We start from the raw sequence: 21,013 nt of genomic DNA, 5'->3' as shown, positions 1-21,013 counted from the left end.
GCTACAATGCTGCCCTTATTTGTGAGGGTGCTAGATCATGCTGTCACTTCATCCTGATCCTGCTCCTCTAGGCCCAAACGATGTTCACATTCAGGTGTTGCCGAACAGTTCTCCTGCGGGCAAGCACTTTCTCGTTCATAAGTACAATCACATCTGGGCAGAGGACATGTTTCCCAGATGCTGGTGTGACGCCATTGTCATACCCATACCTAAGCCCGGTAAGGAGAAACGCCTTCCTTCTTTCCATTTCTCTCACCAGCTGTGTTTGCAAGGTGATGGAATGTATGATTCATGCCCGCATGGTATAGTGGTTCGAATCTCACAGTTTATTAACCAGAGCACAGTATGGATTTCGAGCATGCCATTTTGCTGTTGACCCTCTCATCACTTTGTCAACCCGTGTCATGAACGATTTTCCACAGAAATACCAGACTGTGGCCATGTTTTTTGATTTGGAGAATGCCTAAGACACCTTCTGGAGAACACTCTACATGGGAGGTTTCTGTGGCCTTATGCCCCGTTTCTTTCAGGAATTTTTAAAAGACCAAGTTTTCAGGGTACGTGTGGGTTCTGCTTTGTTGGAACCTTTATCCAGGAAGATGATGTGCCTCGGGGTTCCATTCTGAGCGCTGTCCTCTTTGCTATCAGCATTAACGCTCTTATGACTTGTCTCCCACTGGGCATTTCTGGCTCCCTTTTTGTTGACAATTTTGCGATATGTTGCAGTTCTCCAGACTGGTCACCTCAAGCAGCATGTTCAGTGGTGTCTTGATTGTAGTTACTCATGGAGCATCAATAATGGCTTTCACTTTTCCACTGACAAAACCATTTATATGAATTTCTTGCGGTGCAATTGGTTTCTTCCACCGTCTTTGCATCTTGGGCCTGTTGCATCTCTGTTCATTGAAACTATGAAATTCCTGGTGCTCAAGCTTGATAGGAAACTTTCTTGGTCCTCCCATGTGTCTTACCTGGCCGTCTGCTGTACGCGGTCTCTCATTGTCCTACGTGTTCTCAGCGGTACTCCGTGGGGAGCAGATCAGACCACCTTCCTTTGTATTCACCAGTCCATGGAGCAGATTGGACCACCCCCCTTTGTTTGTACCAGTCCCTAGGCGGTTTGAAACTAGACTAGTGGTGTTTCATATATGCATCAGCATGTTCATCGCTCTTACACTGCCTCAGTACTATCCACGATCGTGGCATCTGTTCGGCCACTGGTGCCTTTTACACTAGCCTGGGTGAGAGTCTGTATGCAGAAGCTGCCAAACTACTGCTGTCATACCGCTGTGATTTTCTCCTCAGCAGATACACACGTTGTTTGTCTCCGTGCCTAGCCACCCATCCCATGCCTCCTTCGATGACTCCATTGATCATGAGCATGGGGCACAGCCATCTTTTATGTTACTTTCTGAAGTTCACTTTTGGCTATTGCTCCAGCAACTTAACTTCATGCTACCTGCCACTTTCCTGATGGGTGTGAACCCTTCACCACCTTGGCTTCATATGGCAGCCCATGTTCACCTTGGACTTCATTCGCTCCTTAAGCACACTACTCCACAGTCACTCAGTCGGCGTAAGTTTCTCAACCTTTGCACAGAACTTCATGATAATACCTTTGTGTACACTGATGGCTCTTGCATCGAGGATGGTGTTGGGTGTGCCTTCATCATTGGCACTGACGATTTTTGTTATAGGCTTGCGGAACACTCCTCAGTATTTACAATGGAGCTCTTTGCCCTGTATCATGGCACACAGTTCAATTGTGGTCTCTGCTCTGAATCTCTGTGCCCTTTGGAGCGTCTGTGCTCTGTACACTGACCACCCCTTAGTGCAGTGGGCCCAGGAAAGCTTTCACTTGCTCACTCTTGATGGAGCCACTGTGATGTTTATGTGGGTACATGGTCACGTTGGTCTGATGGGAAGTGAGGCTATTGACACTGCTGCTAAGTCTGCAGTCCTCATACCTTCGCCCGGTAGTTCTTCCATTCTCTCCGATGATCTCTGTTTTGCTGTTTGTCAGCAGGTGGTGCCACTTTGGCATCATCACTGGTTGGTTGGTTTGTGGGGGTTGAAGGGACCAGAATACAGCATCATCACTGGTCTTTCCTTCATGTTAACAAGCTCCGGGAAATTAAATCTTTCCAGTGGCTTGGCTGATCAACTCCTTAGTTGTTTTTGCACCCTAAGACAAAACAAAACAACGAACAGCTTTTCTGAACTGTGCTGCTGGGAGTTATCTTTACAACACAGTCTCTGCTCCTGACTTTGTCCCAGCCTCAACCTACAATAACCCCAGTTTCTGCTCCCTTTGTCCTATAACCTACTCCCAATTCACATCCCCTCACCCTCATTCTGTTTACTCTCTGCCAATGCATCCACCAGCCTTTTCTGCTCTCTGTTCCTATTCTTTTCTGCCCCACCCCCTCCCCCACAGCCTCCTGATGCTACCAGATGGCAGAGTCTTGTCATGCTGCCTTCTACTGTAGTCCCTGCACACTCCACTAGACATCAATCTTCTTTCCCCCACCTGTAATTTGCTATCCCTCGCCCTAAAGCGGTCAGAGACAGCATTTGTGTGTGCTTGCGTGTTTTTCTTTTCTGAAGAAGGCTCTGGCTGAAAGCATAGTGTATAATAGTCTTTTCATTGTGCCTAAGTGCTACTCAGTGTGTCATCTTTATGGTGAGTACCAATGTATCTTTTCATAATTGTTTAAAAGATATGATAAAAAAGTACAATCAAAACTTCAGTTTCGACAAGCACTAAAATCACACTTATCTCTTGGCAGCCACTTGTCTGTTGTTGTTGTTGTTGGTGGTGGTGGTGGTGGTGGTGGTGGTGGTGGTAGCAGTAGCTGTTGCCTCCAGATGTACTGTGTTATTTATTGTGTCAATTAATAGTAAGGTCTATCTTGTCCATAACATTTCATTTATTAGGTGCTGGAACATATTGTGTGTTGTCTTTGTGTAATTGATTACAATTTTGTTCTTCAGGGAGTATACTACATATGTAATTGATATCTACTGTTTCTAGTTATAAATGAAATCTTCATAATGAACTCTTCACTCATTTCACATCAAAGTTATTTGCAAAGCAGTTAGAAATATATGAAATTTGTCATTGATTGGTGATGTAAACAGGGGGAAATCACATTCAAAGGTAGAAATGCTCCAGAAAAGCCAGGTGAAGGTTTCAGAATGTGTGTTGATATATAATACTGTTCATAGGTCTTATTTCTAGTACTTACTTCAGATATCCAGTGAAAAGCATCTGCTGATATTGCTCTGCTTACCAATTCTACGAACCACTGGCAAGTAGAATGGTGTCAATAGCTGAAACATTGTGAAATAGCTTTTCTGTGGACTGATTCTTGTGTTTTGTTTGTATTTTACAAAATGAAAAATGGATCAATTCATAGTAGAAATCTTATGTCTTTTTAAGAAACATTCAAATTTTAATAAAAACTTAATATTTACAATTTAAAAAAATCACAGTTCTAACAATTATTGTTTTCTACAAATGAAGTCCATAGCAGAGTTTTCTTACATCAATTCGTAAGTCTCAAGCGTATTTTCACAACCTAGGACAGAAAAAACTAGCTTTGTAGTACTACTCTGCTGGAGTTGCCTGAGCACTGGTGGGCACTGATACTCTTCTCCATTATCAAGAGGAACTAGCAAACAATTCTCCTGCAGTGAATTCCTCATGGTTCTTTTCTCTGCAGTTGTAATGTTGTCTACCTGTGGAAATTCATTAAAAGTGCACTTTGGCTGCAGTGTTTCTCGTACAGCTGTAAGCAAGCGTTCTTCTTCTTCTTCTTCTTCTTCTGACTTCCAAGGCTTATCAATGAAATGCAGTGCTTTCAGCTTTGAAATCCTGCTAAATGTGAGTTCCATCCCAGAATCCATCATGGTCAAAAGTCTTTGAGCAAGGTTCTTCCTATAAAATGACCTGAAGTACATAATTTCCAAATTGATAGGATTCAGTTTGCTTCTGCTGTTAGCTGGGAAAAATTCTAACTCCACATTTCTTAAGTTCATATCAATAGGATGTGCAAGACAGTGATCAACAAAAACACCCACTGCAGGTCTGAGGATTAGAATAGGCCTGAGGTATCCCTGCCTGTCGTAAGAGGCAACTAAAAAGTCTCTCACTTTTCGACCCTGTAAGTTCAGGTCCCATTTTATGGTTTGACCTGCCACTTTCCAAATTCTACAAAAGTGCGAGCCATATGGAGAATGACACCTTACATGGTGCCTGGGTTACCCGTAGTAGTGCCCGTAGATTCGATCTCCTTAACCTCTTGTCATGGTTTGCATCTCCACCTGCAATTCAATTGTGCTCCATTTCTAGGGACCTTGGTGTTGGTGGGCCATTGAGCTATAATCTTCCTTCCTTCCTTCTTGTGAAACACAACTGACTCTTATTCACTTAATGAGCCGCATCAATGGGGTGTTGGGTTGATTCCATATTTTTTATATTTCCAGAAGGCTTTTGACACAGTTCCACAGGTGAGATATGTTAGCTGAACACGAAAACCAGCTCCGAAGAGGAGTACCCCAAAGATCATTGGTAAATATTGCTACTGTAACTCTCTTGTTCACTGATACTTGACAGTTACAGACTTAAAAACATAAAAATGGTATAGATACTTATCCGAGAAACTGTTGTGAATACGTTAATGCTAATAAATCAATTGTAGCAAATAAAGTAATAAATAACAAATAAGACGTGCACTATATGTAGTTACCATTGTCACATAAAGGGTTGTAATTAACGTCTTCGAAACCAAAAACTCAGAGTTGGTAATATCTCTGGCAAAATACTAAAAGCATGCTCATGGCTTGAATGCAAGGTCTTCAGTCACATATGGACTGCATCACTATCATGGGGGATATTTCCAGGCAGACTGAAATGCGCTGTTACCAGTCTCCCTTACTGTAAAAGATCTTAAGACACATTAATAATTAAAGGCCAGTCTTGCTACTTACATTCTCAAAGGTACTGGAAACACACTATAGGCAACAACCATTGCCAACTGGTATTTTTTGTGATTTGTTAAAAGCATTTGATTTCACAATTCACTGTATTCTCTTATAAAAGCTCAAATATTATTGTATCAGACATCTCACTGATAAATAGTTTTTATACGTAAATTAAGGGATGTATCAAACAGTGGAAAATCTAAGATGGAATATAACAATATTATGAAAAGGATAGTTGCCACTCACCATATAGCAGAGATGCTGAATTGCAGATAGGCACCACACACACACACACACACACACACACACACACACACACACAAAGTCTCTGGCTACTGAGGCCAGACTGATAGCAGCAATGCATGTGGGAAAGCAGTTGGGTGTTTGGATTAAGGATGCGACTGGGGCAGGAAGGGGGAGGGATAACAGGGTAGGGATAGCAGATGGTAAAGTGCTACTTGTGGGGGAGCTTGCAGGGATGAAGTGCAGAGAGGGTAGGGCAGCTAGGTGCAGTTGGGAGGTTTGACCGGGGGAGGGGGGGGGGGGGGGGGGGCTAGCGGAAAAGGAAAGAATTGAAAAGATTGTGTGTGTGTGTGTTGGAATAGAGTGCTGTATAGTGCTAGAATGGGAACAGGGAAGGGGTTGATTGGTAGGACCATGACTAACAAAGGTTGAGCCACCTTCCTCGATGTTGACCTCCACCCACAAAGATGGCTACATCAGTACCTCCATCTGTATTAAACCTACCAACCACAACAATACCTCCACTTCGACGACTGCCATCCCTTGCATACCAAGGAGTCTCTTCCATACGGCCTAGCCACCCATGGCCAACACATCTATAGTAATGAGCGGTCCCTCTCGAAATGTACTGAGGCTCTCACTGAGGCCTTCATGGACCGTAATTACCTTCCCAACCTCGTACAAAAAAAAAAAAAAAAAAAAAAAAAAAAAAAAAAAAAAAAAAAAAAATCTCCCGTACCTTATCTTCCCAGTCACTCAGCACCTCCAAAATTACCACTGTCTGGCCATAGAGCAGCATTTCCCTTGCGAATCAGTACCATCCAGGACTGGAGCAACTGACTAACAATCTCCACCAGCATTTCGACTACCTCTCATTGTACCCTGCAATGAGGAATGTCCTACACACTATTCTTCTGACCCCCCTCCTACAGTGGTATTCCACTGACCACAATATCCTTGTCCATCCATACCCAACATCTGCTCCCAACTGCTTGCCTCGTGGCTCATATCCCTGTAAAAGACTTAGATGCAAGACCTGTCCCATACACCCTCTCACCACCACCACCACCACCACCACCACCACCACCACTACTTACTCCAGTCCGGCCACAGGCATCACCTGTTCCATCAAACGGGGGACTACATGTGAAACCAGTCACGCAGTCTACGAGCTAAACTGCAGCCACTGTGCTGCATTATACGTGGGCATGACAACCAACTAACTGTCTGTCCACATGAATGGCCACTGACAAACTGTGGCCAATAAACACCTGGACCACACCATTGCTGAGCATGCCACCCAACACAGCGTCCTTCATTTCAGCGATTGCTTCACAGCCTGAGCAGAATGGATGTTTCCCATCAACACCAGCTCTTCTAAATTGCGCAGCTGGGAACTCCCCCTGCAGTGTACCCTATGTTCCCATGACTCTGGCCTCCTGGCCTCAACCTTCATTAGTCATTGTCCTACCCATCAGCCTCTTCAGTGTTCCCATTTCAGCACTACACAGTCCTCTATGACGTCTGATCAAAAAATTCTGGAACTGTGTGTACAAAATTTTTCTACTCTCATCTTTACTTATTGTGTATGGGCTCCTTCGAAATGCTGTCCTCCATAATTGATACTCTATTTCCATTTCTGGGAGCAGTCTCTTGCTGGATCATGCGAAGCGCTGTATGCGGAATTTCTTTTATCTTGTCTGTTGTTGCAAATCTTCATCCTTTCAGCAGGGTTTTCAGCTTTGCAAAAAAAGAAGAAAAGTCCACAGGGACCAGTCTGGAGAGTATGGAGCAGAGGCAGCAGAGTATTTCGTTTTTTGTGCAATAGATGTGCACCAACAGGGATGAATGTGCAGGTGTGTTATTGTGATACAAGAGCCATGAATTTTTGTGCCACATTTCAGGCCGTTTCCTTCTCACACTTTCTCGCAGGCATCACGACATGTTCCGATATACCATCGATTAACAGTTTTGTCCAGTGACATGAATTCAAGATGAACCAATCACTCAAAGTCAGCATGGCTTTGACATGTGATCTGACAAACTTTCTTTGATCTTGAAGAACCTTTCCTGACCCATTGTGAAGCTTGAATCTTGGTCTCAACATCATAACTGTTGACCCGTGTCTCACCACCAGTTATGGTTCTCATAAGGGACATTTTGTTCACATTTGTGCAATCCAAAAGCTCTTTACAGATTGCGAACCAAAGGTCTTTGTGATCTTGACTTATGGACCATGGGGCGAACTTAGAAGCAATACAATGCATCCCAAGGTGCTGTGTCAGGATTTCATGACATGATCCAACTCAAATCTTACATACTTCTGCTATCTCTCAGTCAATCTGTCTTAGATTGGTGCACACAGTTTCATTGCATTCCTGACAAGAGTGTCTTCGGTAGATGTCGAAGGACGTCCTGAACAAGGGTCATCTTTAACTTCTGTCCGGCTATTTTTAAACTGTATGAACCATTTGTAACACTGAGTATGCCTTAAACACTCATCTCCATAGGCTTCCTGAATAATTTTGTATGTCTCTGTAAAGGTTTTCTTGAGTTCCGCACAAAATTTAACACAGATGCATTGCTCGTCTAACTCTGCCATCTCTAAATTCGCAACTGTGTGACACAGTGTTCTACTTAATACAGCACTGAATAATAACTAACAGACATTCAACAGTGAAACTTCTGGCAGTTACACGTTAAACATAAGCACGTGCAAGGATCCCAACTGCATTTTGCTCCAACAAACCATTGGTTCGAAATTAAGAATGTTCTGTAGTTTTTTGCAAAGACCTCGTATTCCACCAACACACCCACAGCCTTTTCACTTCTCTCCTTTTCCACTACCCTGTCCTCTCCCACTGCCCTCTGTCTAACAACCCGAATGCAAGTAGCTGACCTACCCTCACTCCTCCTTGGTCCTCTATGCTTCCACAAGTAGCACTTTTACTGTCTGCTACCCCTACCCTGCTATCCTTTCCCCTCCCCGCCCCAGCCTTATACTTACTCCCTCCACCTGGGTGCTGGTTGCTATCAGTCTGGCCTCAGCAGCCAGAGACTGTCATGCATATGCGAGTTGTGTGTGTATAGTGTATTTCTGACGAAGGCCTTGTTGGCTGAAAGCTCACTTTTCTTCAGTCTTTTTGTTGTTCTCTTATGTGACTCATCATCTCTGCTATATGATGACCAGCAACTATCCTTTTCCTAATACTGTTTGGGGATGTAGCACATCACCTCAAGAAATCTAGGGAGTGTACACAGTGAAACAGCATCTTTGGAATGGAAAAATAATCACTGCAGGTGTACCAAAACAATCTATATTTGATCCGCTTGTGTTCTTGTTACGTATAAATGATGTGCCATTGTATATAAGGGAAGCAGAAATAGTTTTCTTTGCTGATGATGCAACTATTAGTATCATGTCTAAAAGAGTAACTTCACCACTTAAAAAAGTAAATATTTTCTTGAAAAGTTATAGCTGTTCTCTGCAAATGTATTGTCACTGAATTAGGACAAAACACAACACATGCTTGACTGTCACTGAATTCAGATAAAATGCGGTACATGGAATTCAGGGCTGTAGAAGATGTGACCATGCCATTAGAAATAATGCCTCAGGGTAAATTGGTAATTAAAGTTGAATCCTGCAAATTCTGAAGTGTTTATGTTGATACGAACTTGACCTAGGAGTCACTCTCAGTAGACTCCAGTACAAGCAACACATCTAATATTCTTGGTGTTGGTGGAATGTTATGCACTAATCTTCCTTCCATTTTTTTTGTCAGTCTGTGAATAGTATCAGAGTTATTTTTTATTATTCTTATCCCCCTCCACCCTCTGCCAATAGTAAGCTGATGAGAACTGAAATAAGGAAATTATTATGAATTTAATCAAACAACTATCAATGTGGACATCCATCAGTACTTCAGTATAATTAGAATGTAGAACAAGACTTCATTATTGTTTTTCTGTTGCTTACCAATTTTTAATATCTTGTCAGTGAAATCTGCTGTATATTTAAATACTTCTTTTTCCTCTGTCTACAGACAATTGAACATCTGAACACTAATTCAAATTTGGAGCATTTGGATTTGTCAGACAACAACATTGTGCATATTGCTGATTTGTCTTATCTTCCAAGACTTAAGGTAACAAAATTTTAAAATATGTTTCTTCTTGTAAATGTTTGTATTCCAGTTTTCACAACGAGGTTTTTTTACAGTCTCATATGGAAATACTTTCTCGCTATGGTGCTAATTTAATGAAGATGAGTGCAAATTCAAATGCAGTAGTGAAAAATATGAGATGTGGATTAAAATGTTGGCATTGAGATATAGTCAAAAGAAAACAAATAATTTGATTGTATAAGTATAAGATCCCCATAGTTGTCCACTTCTGTCCATATACATATGGGAAGGGGGGAGGGGGGGTGACAAAAATATGAGAACACCAAAAACACAACACATTACCATGCCTAATATGGTGCAGTAAACCTGTTGTCACTCAAAACAGCTTTCAGCCATCTTGGAATAGATAAATATAGGGCCTATGTGGTTTTCAAGGGAATCTTGTACCATTCTTCCTGCAAAATAAGACAAGTTCACATAATGATGATGGAGGTGGACAGTGATTATACTAGAAAATAGATCACAAAGGCTCAATCATATTTAGATCTGTTGACTGTGGTGGCAGGGGAAACATGATATTTCATCCTCGTGCTTACAAAACCAGTCCTGAATGGTGTTAGCTGTGTGGGCAGGAGCCCTGTCGTCTTCAAACAGCATCACCAGTGGGAAACAAACATTGTACAATGGGATGGACCTGCTTAGCCTAAATGGTCATGTAATCCTTGGCATTAATGCAACCTTGCGAAGCAACTGTGGGGCCCACGGAATATCACAATATGGCTGCCCAATCTCCGCCATGTTTCACTCTTGGGACATAAACATGGCCAGATCTTGGAAATAGTTTGAAACACTCATTCAAATAAATGACTTCCTTCCTTTGCTCCATAGTTCAAGTTTTATGGGTTCAACGCCATATTTTCCTGTTATGGGTATTTGCACCACTGAAGAGTTGTTTTGGAATTCCAGCTTGCCTTGCAATTCAGAACTTCTGGAGCCCCGTTCATGTTGTTTTTAGTGCTGCCAGGGTTGATGAGTGCAACATCCAGTTCTACAATAACTATTGCAACTGTTTTCCTGTTATTTTTTGTTGCAATTGGATTCTTTTCAAGGAACATCTGTCCTGATCACTCAACATACTCTTTCATCCACGTTGTAACTTAGCAGATGATTTTTTTTTTCCACTTTCCCTCTGTAAGGTACAAATCTTTGATAACTATGCCTATATACACACCAAACTCATTTGGCTAGGCTTCCTTGCTTACAAAACCACCCGCCATACAAGCACCAACAACTTGCCAATGTTCGAATTCACTGAGCTATGACATAATGCCATCACAGCCATGCAGAATACTGTTCTGAACATGGATAACATTTGCGTTGTATCGAGGACATTACACAGCTGCTGTTGATGGTCAGATACAACAGCACATCTTGCAGACTTGGCTAGTATCTGCATCTGCATGCATTTCTCAAGGTTTTTCCATATTTTTGTCCAACCCCTTTTATAGAAAGTGCTTAATATACTATACTTGTTTTCTCTAGAGCTAGAATTTATCTAGATTAGCTTCTCTAAAATTTTTGCCAAATCTATTCATAAACATTTCATGATGTTTCCTTTAGCAAAACCACAGCTGATTACTTTCAGTGTTTTTGGCTAAGTGAACTAGTTTATCAAACTTCAGTGAGAATGGACATTAAATGTTCCCAAATGAAAAGAAATGTAAAGTGCAGATGCATAGAGAAGCATGAAGCTAGAATTGTAAAAGTTTGCTGCCACGTACACTTCTCCTGTAGACACTCGCAAATCATAGGGAGACACAATATTGAAGTAGCACAACATGTTTCGCTAATCTGTAATTATCTTTTTCATATTTTATCACCATATTCCCATAATTTACTAAATTGTTTTATGTATTAGTAAATCACAAATGAAACAAACTGCTTATTCAAACTATTAACTTCCTTTCATAATAGTTGTGTATTTATTGAATTATGTATGCAAGCACAAGTGTGTGATCAGTCTCGTTTATGTGCCTGTCGACTACTCAATGCCTTTACTATTTGGTGAGTTTTTACATGTTCTCCTAAATGATTGAAGTACAAATGTCTTTTGTAAACCATTAATTTTGTCAGTATCCTGTAGTTAAAGAAGACATTTCTAACCCAAAATAACATTTTCAGCAACTTCTGCTCTACGGAAACCGTATCACGCAGTTGCGGCCTTGTGAACGTAATCTTCCAACAAGTCTAACTGTGTTGTCAGTTGCTGATAACCATATTACGGACCTTAACGAAGTGGCCTATCTGTCACACTTAAAAAATCTTCAGGAACTCAGTATTGTAGGAAATCCGTGTGTAACAATGACTGGTGGCTCTGTGTATCCTTTACCTATTTTTTATGCGTATTGAGATTAACAGGAGATGATTCTACAATCAATGTGTCAGATACTTATGCTGGTATTAATGGTATTTGAACTGCTGGCAGCATGGTAAATTAGTGAGCAGAAATGTTGCTTTTGCACATAGCAGTTTCCTTTGGAGAAGTCTAGTTCTCTTTATTGGTGCTGAGGTGATTAGTAGTAAGTAGCATAGAAGCACATTTTTTGAAATATACAGCACCCTAGTTACATGCAACTTGCACTTGGGAGTATCGTGTCTAATCCAGAAATAGCATGGCCTTGTTGCTAGTTCTCCACTTACCTTGCTGTTGAGAAAACTACATTAATCCTCGTACACTATTTTCTCTTTCTTTTCTCTCTTTCTTGTTGATTCATTTCTGCAAGAGCTGCTCCACAGGGGACAACATTACAGAGATCTCAACCAATTTAGATTCCAAGCTTACCTATTTATCAAGCGACTTGTATGTCGTAGCTGCATTAACAACATGCTGTCTTCTCTTCAGTCTGCATCAAAATATATGAAATTGTCATTGTCATCTCATATTCATTGTCTGTGGGCAACATGACATTCAACTAGCAAATTCAGTGTTATACTTTTGTGAACAACATAGAATGTTGTGTATTTGTGGTCACTTAAAATTGTGATTGCTAGATGGCACCAGTGATGGGCTGTTGGCACAGGGTGCTAGATTGCATGTTAAGCATTTATGTGCCCACCACAAACAAAAACGATTGCACTTATTGACTGCTGACATTGTTCTCACCGAGCGAGGTGACGCAGTGGTTAGACACTGGACTCGCATTCGGGAGGACGACGGTTCAATCCCGCGTCCGGCCATCCTGATTTAGGTTTTCCGTGATTTCCCTAAATCACTCCAGGCAAATGCCGGGATGGTTCCTCTGAAAGGACACGGCCAACTTCCATCCCCATCCTTCCCTAAACCGATGAGACCGATGACCACGCAGTCTGGTCTCCTTTCCCAAACCAACCAACCAACCATTGTTCTCACTCGTGGTTTTTATTATTTCGTCCATCTCAGTTAGTTTGATATAAAATTCAGCTGCAGTGGTTACTGGTTTCGGTCTGACATGCCAATTCTCAAACCACACACCTTGCTATTGACCATAATTATTCATACAGTATAGTGCCAAAAGGCACAACAAAGCATACAGGGGCAAGCAGTGCCCTCACTGATCTTAGCCGGTATGTCCATTGTTGCAGATTGGCGCAATTAAACTATATTTCTCACTTTGGTTGTGTCAGTCGGTAGCAATGGATGCCAGGCTAAGATCAGTGAGGGTATTTCCTGGTCACTGTGTACTTTGCTGCGCCTCTTGGAACCATACTGTATCAACAAAGAATGTAGTTGAGTTAAATCAGGTGATGCTGAGGGAATTAGATCAGGAAATTAGACACTTAAGGCAGTAAATGAGTTTTGCTATTTGGGAAGCAAATAAATAATTACGGTTAATAGGAAGGTGTGTGGTTTGAGAATTGGCATGTCAGCCCGAAACCAGTTACCACTACAGCTGAATTTTATATCAATGCAACTGAGATGGACGAAATAAAAATAATCAAATTTCCATAAAACCATTGTATAGTGAAGTAATATTCTAACTCAAAAATTTTGGATGATGTCAAACGAAGGTATACTACAGATCTATGCACACGAGCTACATCAGATTGGAGCTGTTTTCAACTTTTTAACAAAGGACTTGTGTTTTGTGAATAAAATGTGATGGAATTGCTGGTGATACAGATTAATGTGCTGCTGGATCTATGATAGTGTGCACCTGATTCCAAAACATAATGAGAATTTCTATTAACGCTGTGTAAATTTTGATAATGACCATGACAGACTTGATAAAACCATACATGAGGGAGAAACATGAGATATACATTCTGCATGGTATGTAACATGTACTACCACTATATAAAATTTGCTTGCTCCAAATTTGAGGTCTCTTTCTCCTTCCAGCTTTAAAAACAATGTTGATAAGCATCTACATTTACATACATACTCCCCAAGCTGCCTTATAGTGCATAACAGAGGTTACTTCGTACCACTGCTAGTCATTTCCTTTTCTGTTCCACTCAAAAACAGAGTGAGGGAGAAAATGCCTGACTGAATGCCTCTGTATGAGCCCCAATTTCTTCATGGTCATTACACAAAATGTTCATTGGTGGCAGTAGAATTGTTCTGCAATCAGATTCAATTTATGGTTCTCTAAATGTGTATGTGGAAGATACCTGGAGACACTGGAATGTTTCAGATAGATTATGTGGTGGTCAGACAGAGATTTAGGAACCAGATTTTAAATTGAAAGACATTTCCAGGGGTGGATGTGGACTCTGACCACAATTTAATGGTTATGACCTGTAGACTAAAACTGAAGAAATTGTAAAAAGGTAGGAATTTGAGGAGGCGGGACCTGGATAAACTGAAAGAACCAGAGGCTCTAGAGAGTTTCAGAGAGAGCAATAGGGAAAGATTGACAAGAACTGGGGGAAAGAAGTACAGTGGAAGAAGAATGGGTAGCTTTGAGGGATGAAATAGTGAAGGCAGCACAGGATCAAGTAGGTAAAAAGATGAGGGCTAGTAAAAATCCATGGGTAATAGAAGACATACTGAATTTAATTGATGAAAGGAGAAAATACAAAAATGCAGTACATGAAGCAGGCAGAAAAGAATACAAACATCTCAAAAATGAGATTGACAGGAATTGCAAAATGGCTAAGCAGGGATAGCTAGAGGACAAATTTAAGGAAGTAGGAGCATGTATCACTAGGGGTAAGGTAGATACTGCCTTCAGGAAAATTAAAGAGACCTTTGGAGAAAAGAGAACCAACTGTATGAATATCAAGAGCTCAGATGTAAAACCCGTTCTAAGCAAAGAAGGGAAAGCAGAAAGGTGGAAGGTGTATATAGAGGGTCTAGACAAGGGCAATGTACTTGAGGGCAATATTATGGAAATGGAAGAGGACGTAGATGAAGGTGAAATTGAAGATATGATACTGCATAAATAATTTGACAGAGCACTGGAAGACGTAAGTCGAAACAAGGCCCCAGGAGTAGACAACATTCCATTAGAACTAATGATAGACTTACATGAGCCAGCCACATCAGAACTCTACCATCTGGTGAGCAAGATGTAGGAGACAGGTGAAATACCCGAACTATCAGTTTAATAAGTCAGACTGCAAAATACTGACACAAATTCTTTACAGAAGAATGGAAAAACTGGTAGAAGCTGACCTCGAGGAAGATAGGTTTGGATTTTGTAGAAATGTTGGAGCATGCGAGGCAATACTGATCCTACGATTTATCTTAGAAGATAGTTTAAGGAAAAGCAAACCTATGTGTCTAGCATTTGTAAACTCATTTTGGCAATGTTGCCTGGAGTACTCTCTTTCAAATTCTGAAGGTGTCAGGGGTAAAATACAGGGAGCAAAAGGCTATTCACAGTTTGTACATATACCAGACTGCAGTTAAGAGTCGAGGGGCATGAAAGGGAAGCAGTGGTTGAAAAGGGAGTGAGACAGGGTTGTAGCCTATCCCCGATGTTATTCAATCTGTTTATTGAACAAGCAGTAAAGGAAACAAAAGAAATATTTGGAGTAGGAATTAAAAACATGGAGAAGAAATAAAAACTTTGAGGTTTGCTCATGACATTGTAATTCTGTCAGAGGCAGCAAAGGACCTGGAGGAGCAGCTGAACAGAGGAGGATATGAGATGAACATCAACAAAAGCAAAATGGAATGTAGTTGAGTTAAATCAGGTGATGCTGAAGGAATTAGATCAGGAAATTAGACACTTAAGGCAGTAAATGAGTTTTGCTATTTGGGAAGCAAAACACCTGATGATGGTCGAAGTAGAGAGGATATGAAGCGTACACTGCCTATGGCAAGGAAAGCGTTTCTGAAGAAGAGAAATTTGTTAACCTCGAGTATAGTTTTAAGTGTCAGGAAGTTTCTTCTGAAAGTATTCGTATTGAGTGTAGCCATGCATGGAAGTGAAACATGGACGGCAACTAGTTTAGACAAGAAGAAAACAGAAGCTTTCGAAATGTGGTGCTACAGAAGAATGCTGAAGATTAGATGGGTAAATCATGTAACTAATGAGAAGGTACTGAATAGAATTGTGGAAATGAGGAATTTGTGACACAAGTTGACTAGAAGAAGGGATCAGTTGGTAGGACACATTCTGAGGCATCAAGGGCTCACCAGTTTAATATTGGAGGGAAGTGTGGAGGATAAAAGTCGTAGAGGGAGACCAAGAGATGAATACACTAAGCAGATTCAGAAGGATATGGGTTGCAGTAGTTATTCGGAAATGAAGAGGTTTGCACAGGATACAGTAGTGTGGAGAGCTCTATCAAACCAGTCTCTGGACTGAAGAGAACAACAACAAATATTTTCTCAATAGTGTTCCATTAAGAGAATATTATCTTCTCTCTGGGGATACCCAGTTGAGCTCACAAAGCATCTCTATAATATTCAAGTGTTGCGTGAACCTACCAGTAGCAAATCTAGCTTTGATTTTTTTTCCTTTAATCAGACCTGGTGGTGATCCTAAACACTTTAGCAGTACTCAAGAATGGGCCATACTAGTGTTGTGTAAGTGATCTCCTTTGAGCTACATTGTCCTAAAATTATCACAATAAACCAAAGTCGACCATTTGCCTTCATTACTACTGTCCTTTAAGTGCTTATTCCATTCCGTATTGTGTTGCAAGATTACACCTAGGTATTTAATCAGTGTGACCGTCAAGCAGCGCACTACTAATGCTGTATTCGAAAAATGTAAGTTAACACAGACGAGAAGGAAATACAATCACATTTCCTTCTCGTCTGTGTTAATTTACATTTTTCTTCATTAGAGCTAGCTACCATTCATCACCACAAACTAAAAATTATGTCAAAGTCTCCTCCTACAGTCAATAAAGTAGGACACCTTCCTGCACACACAGCATTATCAGCAAACAGCCACAATTTGCTGCTCACCCTGTCCATCAGATCATTTATGTGATATGGAATAAGAGCTGTTCTATCACACTTCTCTGGGGCACTCCTGATGATGCCCTTGTCTCTGATGAACACCACCAACTACAACATTCTGGGTTCCGTTTTGTATGAAATCTTCAGGCCACTCTCATAGCTAGGGATCTATTCTATATTCTTGTAGCTTCATTCACAGTCTACAGTGGAGCGCCTTGTCACACACTTACTGGAAAGTTATTGGTATGGAATCTGCCGGTTGTCCTTCACCCAGGGTTCACAGGATATCGTGAGAAAAGGGCAAGTTGAGTTTTACTTGATTGATAGTTTCTAAATCTACACTTAATTATGGACAGGTGTGCCTCCATCTCAAGGAAATTTTTTATATTCAAATTGAGAATATGTTCAAGAATTCTGCGGCATATCAATATTAAGGATATTAATCTGTGATTTTACCGATTCTTTCTTTTTACGCTTCTTACGTACGAGAATCTCCTGTACTTTTTTTCAGTCACTTGGCACCTTGTGCTTGATAAGAGGTCCATGATAATACCAAGTTAAGTAAGGGACCAATTCCATTGAGCATTCTATGTAAAATCAAATGTGTATTTAATGCGCACATATTGACTTGTCTATTTTCAACTCTTTCAGTTGATTTTCTATGCTAGGAATGTCAGTTATTATGCCCTCCATTGAAGAATCTCTATGATGGTCAAATGACACCATGCTCTTTTTTTAACAAGGTGTAAAAATTTCTACTAACTTTTGTCTGGCATTATTTTCATGTTCTTTTTTTTTTAACGTTGAATGCAATAGTGTCTGCATCCTCAGCAGTTTCTGAATTTTGTTATTGAACCTAGATGGGTCTTTCCTGTTCTTAATCAACTAACTTGGCACATACTTCTCCGGTGTGCGATTTACAATCTTCTTAAACTTTGTCCTTAGTTTTTCTATGTCCATCATACTGGAACCTAATGATGTCTATTCACTTTCTAACTGTGATGCTAGTAATTGATTACATGCCCTTTCTAACTTATCATGTTTCATACGCAACAATCCATGATTTAAAATGTGCCAAATTTAAGGTATGCACTGTTGACATTTTAATTGTAAACACTGTGAATTAAGTACGATGGATTAGTTGATTTTGAAGCATCGCTATAACTATGGCCAGTGATTAAAATATAGCCAGTTCTATATGACGCTTAACTGCTGTGCGAAACCCATCATAATGACCTATAATGGCAATTGTCTGCTTTCAAGTATTACACCAGCTCCTGTACAGATCTGCTGTTAACAGTGTAGGGGCAGCAAGAGGTGTTTGCAGAGGACTGGGGAAAAAGCCAGCAGAAATACATCACAGTAAAACACAGGATTTTTGTGAATTGTTCACATTAAAAATTCAAGAAATGCAAGATACTTAATTGTTTGTCTTTATAAACTTCAGTGTCATCATCGTCTTCAGCATCATCATCATAATCATGCCACCCATTTGTTACAGTCAATATGAAATACATTCATAGCACATTTGGTGCGATCTTTAAAGCGTAAAGCGGGTCTTGGGGGTCTCTTGGCAGGTACTATCTCACTTAGTAGTGTGTGTTGCAAAAGATGGGAGTGACCGATAAGATTCAAGTGTCCTGCCATTGCAGGTGATGTTCCTTGAGAGTAGGGCATTCAGAACCATTTCATATGTCACATGGTCCTTCCATGTTATGCTTAGGATGTTTTGTAAGCATCACAGGTGAAAGGTGTTCAGCTATGTTCTTGTTTGGCATATGATGTCCAGGTCTCAGCACCATGAAAGAGAGTGCTCGGCATGCTTGCATGATTGATTAACATTTCTGTGGTCACTGTAAGGTGTTCGTTGTCCCATGCTTTTGTGTAGACCGTCCAGAAAGTGCTGTTCCAATTCTTGGTTTTTTTTTTGTTGTGCAGAGAAAGATCATGTGACACTAGTGAACCAGGCTAGCAGAATTTTTCTATTGCTTTCAACAAGGATCTATCTAATTTTATGTAGACATATCTGTGTATCCTTGCACCATAATCAGTCTTCTTTACGTTGAAGGCATGGGGACGATGTCGCAGACAGCAGCAGATTTGTGTGTAAACCTTAGGAGGTCATCTTGGATATGTGCTATGACTGTTACATTGGCAGCGAATAAAAGTTTGCTAGCAAATAAGTCCTTGTGATGGCACTTGGATCTGAGTAACAACTCTGTGGGGGGCCTCAGCTTTCAGTTGTTGGGTACAGTTTTTACGACCTGGCTTCCTGAGCTCTGGGGACTGGTAAGTGTCGCAAGTCATCTGTTACCGTAAGCTCCGGGCATGCTTCGATGACCACCGTGTGGTGCAGCAATGAAATGTTGTGTGTTTCCGAGAAGGGGCCCTTGATTTCACCGCCTGGACTACAAAGCAGTTACACACCTCTATAAAAAACTGTAGTCCCCCCCCCCCCCCCCCCTCCCTACACCCCGGTTGTATAAGGCTTGCTCAGGCATGCAGGGCTGTGAGTCATTGGACATTTGTTTCCCTAGCATCTCATGGGATCCCAGTTTAATTATCTAATCAAACTACTACAGAACCAAGTACGGTAAGAAGCCCCAAGTACGGTAAGAAGCCACTGACAAGGAAGGTCATTTACCACTGGCACAACAAATTTGTTACGATGGGTTGCTTGTGCCCAGCAAAGAGAAGCGGATGTCGTAGTGTGAGTGAAGTGAATGTGGAGTGCATATGAGAGACATTAATGAGTCCAAAGAAATCGGTGCATTGTGCATCCCGTGAACTCGAAATGGCTCCAATGACAGTGTGGAAAGTCCTGTGACAGAAGCTGTCTATGAAACCATTAAAATTGGAGCTAGTGCAGAAGCTCAATGATGACGACAAAGACAAGTGTTTTGAGTTTTGTTCGCACTTGCAACAATTGAATGAGGGTGGGGATGGCATTGTTGATTGCTTAATTTTTAGTGACGAAGCCACTTTTCACACTAATGGGAAAGTGAACAGGCAAATTGTTGAATCTGGGGTACAAACCACCCACATGAATGCATTGAATTTGAGTGCGATTCCCCAAAGATAAATGTTTTTTGTGCCTTGTCATGTCGAAAACTGTACAGGCCATTCTACTTCACTGAGAGCACTGTCACTGAATACTCCTACTTGGACATGTTGCAGCAATGGCTGATGCCTGAAATGCAATCGGACTCTCTGTTCATCTTTCAGCAGGATGGGGCTCCATCCCATTCACATCGTGAAGCTCATGGGTACCTGAACATGGAGCTGCTGCATCAGTGGATAGGTCTTGCTACAGAAGGGGACAGATCAATGGGGACACACTGAAGATCTGGTGTATGTACCGCCTCTACCATGTGATGTAGCAGAGCTCCAGGAGAGAATTCGGGAAGCCACTGCCACAGTCGATGATGCCATGCTGGGACGGATATGGCAAGAATTTGATTACCATATTGACGTCTGCCAGGTCACTAATGGTTTGCGTGTCGAATGTTTGTAAAAAACTTTCAGAGTTTCTCTTCAAAATGCAATATGTATGACATTTGTACAATGTTTAATTCTTCTGCAATAAATAATTGAAAGTTTTTCCGGACTTGTTGTACACCCTGTACTACTGACTGAATGGTTGTACCCACAGGTGGTACCTACACCCACTCATCAGAGAGAGCTTGGTTGGTCAGTCCTCCCGAAAAGAAGTAATAGGGCATTAGTGTGCCATAACACTTTCATTGTAATCAAGAGAACTGTGGGAACCTATTGAGAAGGTCTCCCCTTTTTATATTCACAAGGCATTGGAAGGTAATGTATCACTTCTAGTTGATGAAACTTCTAATTCAAACCAAGTATCTATGCTTCTGGGATGTAAGGTCTTAGGTGACTACCCATCGACTCTGAGTTGCATAATACCCTTAACTTTAGTAAAGGCGTGATTACCTGCTCCGATATAATGGAGATGTACCCTGTGGAGTTACGTGAAGAATGGAAAAATATGGGTGTCATGGAAGTGCAGAAGTATATGAGGCAAATTGGAAAAATCTGCAACATTAAAATAAATGTTTAGTATTCCAGAATTACCTGAACATATCCTTGCAGGCTGTATTCATCTTAAGATTGCCTGTTTGTTCCTAATCCAATGTGATGCTTCAAATGTCAAAGATTTGGCCATACCACTAAGGAAAATGTATAAACTGCCCCAGGTATCACCCAGTATGGAGCAGAAAGTGTGAGGATTACGATGAGGAAA

General features: G+C 41.0%; 1 protein-coding gene across 1 annotated transcript in view; it reads left to right on the top strand.

Moving 5' to 3' along the window:
- LOC124805050 (centrosomal protein of 97 kDa) overlaps positions 1-21,013 on the top strand; it is a 195,190-nt gene that overhangs the window by 35,025 nt on the left and 139,152 nt on the right. The window contains exons 4-5 of the mRNA XM_047265473.1: positions 9,276-9,377; positions 11,538-11,734. Coding sequence (XP_047121429.1) covers positions 9,276-9,377; positions 11,538-11,734 — 299 coding nt within the window. The remainder of the gene's footprint in view (positions 1-9,275; positions 9,378-11,537; positions 11,735-21,013) is intronic.

Source organism: Schistocerca piceifrons, chromosome 7 (assembly GCF_021461385.2).
Source record: "Schistocerca piceifrons isolate TAMUIC-IGC-003096 chromosome 7, iqSchPice1.1, whole genome shotgun sequence".
NCBI lineage: Eukaryota > Metazoa > Arthropoda > Insecta > Orthoptera > Acrididae > Schistocerca > Schistocerca piceifrons.
Note: the sequence above shows the minus strand (reverse complement) of the source record. Positions and strands in the feature narration are given on the sequence as shown.